Source organism: Asparagus officinalis, chromosome 7 (genome assembly GCF_001876935.1).
Source record: "Asparagus officinalis chromosome 7, Aspof.V1, whole genome shotgun sequence".
Lineage (NCBI taxonomy): Eukaryota > Viridiplantae > Streptophyta > Magnoliopsida > Asparagales > Asparagaceae > Asparagus > Asparagus officinalis.
The window spans coordinates 34084769-34087469 of record NC_033800.1 but is presented as its reverse complement, the minus strand read 5'-3'; the positions used below and the strand labels follow the sequence as shown (position 1 = coordinate 34087469).

The following is a 2701-nucleotide window of genomic DNA, read 5'->3' as shown; positions in this document are numbered from 1 at the left end:
TCCCCCCCGTCCTCGCCCATTTCGTGGCCGCCGCGAGAGAGGAGATCCCCGCCGCGACCCCTCTGACCAGCTCTGAGCGAGATCGGTCCCGTCCTCGCCCATTTCGTCGCCGCCGCGAGATCCGTTCGTCCTCGCCCCAAATCGAAGCCGCCGCGAGTCCCCTCTGAGCCGCCGCCTTTTCCCCCCCGTCCTCACCCATTTCGTGGCCGCCGCGAGAGAGGAGATCCCCGCCGCGACCCCTCTGACCAGCTCTGAGCGAGATCGGTCCCGTCCTCGCCCATTTCGTCGCCGCCGCGAGATCCGTTCGTCCTCGCCCCAAATCGAAGCCGCCGCGAGTCCCCTCTGAGCCGCCGCCTTTTGAGTGCCTCCAGCCCCCCTTTCTGTGTGCGCCACCACCAGCCCCCCCTTCCCTCTCTCGAGCAAAAGGTATTCATTTGTATGCATTGAATATTTCATTGGAATTTTTAACTTGTGAATCAGAGATATCAAGCTAATTTCATTGGAGGTATTCATTTGTATGCATTGAATATTTCATTGGAATTTTTAACTTGTGAATCAGAGATATCAAGCTAATTTATACAGTAGCTCAGAGGTGTTAGACATGTTTATCTCTGTATAACAAGAATCTCCATTTATAGAATTCAGAATTGTTTGCCTTTTGTGGAGTGGAAATGTTTTAGGAGTGGAAAATGTTTTAGGAAGAGTGGCGCTGAAACTGTTTTCAAGGAAATGATGCAAGTAGTAAATTGTGGAAAATGTTTTAGGAATCATGATTGAAATATTAAGGATGTAAATGAAGTCAAATCTTGATAATATAGATTACAGAAACTACCAATATTTTCTGTTAACTGCTGGCTGTGAAGACAGAAAGTAAAGCATGAAAGATGTAATTAACATATAACATTATTCTTGTGTAATTAATGCTATTTTTGGTTATCTATGTAGATTTGGATTGTTTGACCCGTGTTTATATATATATAATTATGATCATGACCAATATTTTCTGTATCAATCTTTAATTTTTCACCATTACATCCTTAGTTTTGAAGCAACATTGAACATAATGTTTGGAATTGGTTTTCTTCTTTATAGGAGTTCGGAATGGAGGAAACAAATTCAACCAGTGTAGAGTTCGGAATGGAGGAAACAAATTCAACTAGTGTAAATGCTCCTAAACCACTTATGGGAGTGAAGTTTAATAGTTATGAAGAAGCTTATAACTATTACAACTCATATGCATTGTTGATGGGTTTTGGAATAAGAAAGAGCACGGTGAATTACTCTCGCAAGACTAGAGAAGTGGTAGACAGAAAGTTTATTTGTGATAAGGAGGGCTATAAATCTAATAAAGATAAGATGGAGATTCATCTTCGGCGAGAGACCCGAGTGGGATGTAAGGCAATGATGCGAGTTAAATTATTGGAGGACAAATCGTGGGAGGTCACGGGGTTTGTTGAAGAACATACAAATCATGTGTTGAGTAGTCCAGACAAAGCAAAAATGCACAGATCACATCAACAATTTCATAAAACCCAAAGATGTAAAAAACTTATTGATAGTCTGCGAGAAGAAGGTATGCCTCCTTCCACTATTTCTCGCGTCATCAATGCAACTAATGGAAGAGAAGGTGAATTAGTGATATCACAACAATGCATTGATCATATCAGAACCCAAAGAGTCAATAATATTGGTCATGAATGCATATCTATCATTCGACATTTTCAGAGCGCGACAGCGAATGATCCAGAATTTTATTTTGCAATAGAAGTAGACAGTAGTGGACAAATGAGGAGTGTTTTCTGGGCCGATGGAAGATCAAGAGCATCTTATTTGAAATTCAGTGATGTTATTGTGTTTGATGTGACATACAGAACTAATAAGTTCAGTCTTCCATTTGCTCCATTTACTGGTGTAAATCAACATAGGCAGTCCACTTTACTTGGTTGTGCATTATTAGTTGATGAACAGGAAGATACCTTTGTTTGGTTATTTGAAGAATGGCTGAAATGCATGCATGGCATTGAACCAGGTGCTATTATAACAGATCAGGATAGGGCAATGTGTAATGCTATTCACTCAGTTTTTCCAACGACAAGACACCGTTATTGCTATTGGCACATGCAAAAGCACATTATGGATCATTTGCCTACTTTGGTATCTCGTTATGGTGAACAGTTTCAAAGGTATTGGGGCTTGTGGTGCAATAGTTCTTCAATTGAACAATGTGAAGGATATTGGGTTGAGATGAAAGAGAAGTTTGATATAAATGAAGAGGGGGAGGGATGGTTGCAAACAGTTTACAACTGCAGAGAACACTGGGTGCCGTGCTATCTGAAGGATACTTTTTTTGCTGGAATGAGATGCTCTTGATCTTGATCTTCCATCGGCCCAGAAAACACTCCTCATTTTTCCACTACTGTCTACTTCTATTGCAAAGTAAAATTCTGGATCATTCGCTGTCACACTCTGAAAATGTCGAATGATAGATATGCATTCATGACCAATATTATTGACTCTTTGGGTTTTGATATGATCAATGCATTGTTGTGATGTCACTAATTCACCTTATCTTCCATTAGTTGCATTGATGACGAGAGAAATAGTGGAAGGAGGCATACCTTCTTCTCGCAGACTATCAATAAGTTTTTTACATCTTTGGGTTTTATGGAATTGTTGATGTGATCTGTGCATTTTTGCTTTG

At 40.7% G+C, this 2701-nt stretch overlaps 1 protein-coding gene across 1 annotated transcript; it reads left to right on the top strand.

Moving 5' to 3' along the window:
- Positions 1102–2370, top strand: LOC109846942 (protein FAR1-RELATED SEQUENCE 5-like). The gene has a single exon (XM_020416182.1). It carries the CDS (start codon positions 1102–1104, stop codon positions 2368–2370), a length of 1269 nt encoding a protein of 422 aa, XP_020271771.1.

Bases quoted from the DNA above. Each gene is read 5' to 3' on its own strand.
- LOC109846942 (XM_020416182.1), top strand. From the start codon at position 1,102: ATGGAGGAAACAAATTCAACCAGTGTAGAGTTCGGAATGGAGGAAACA.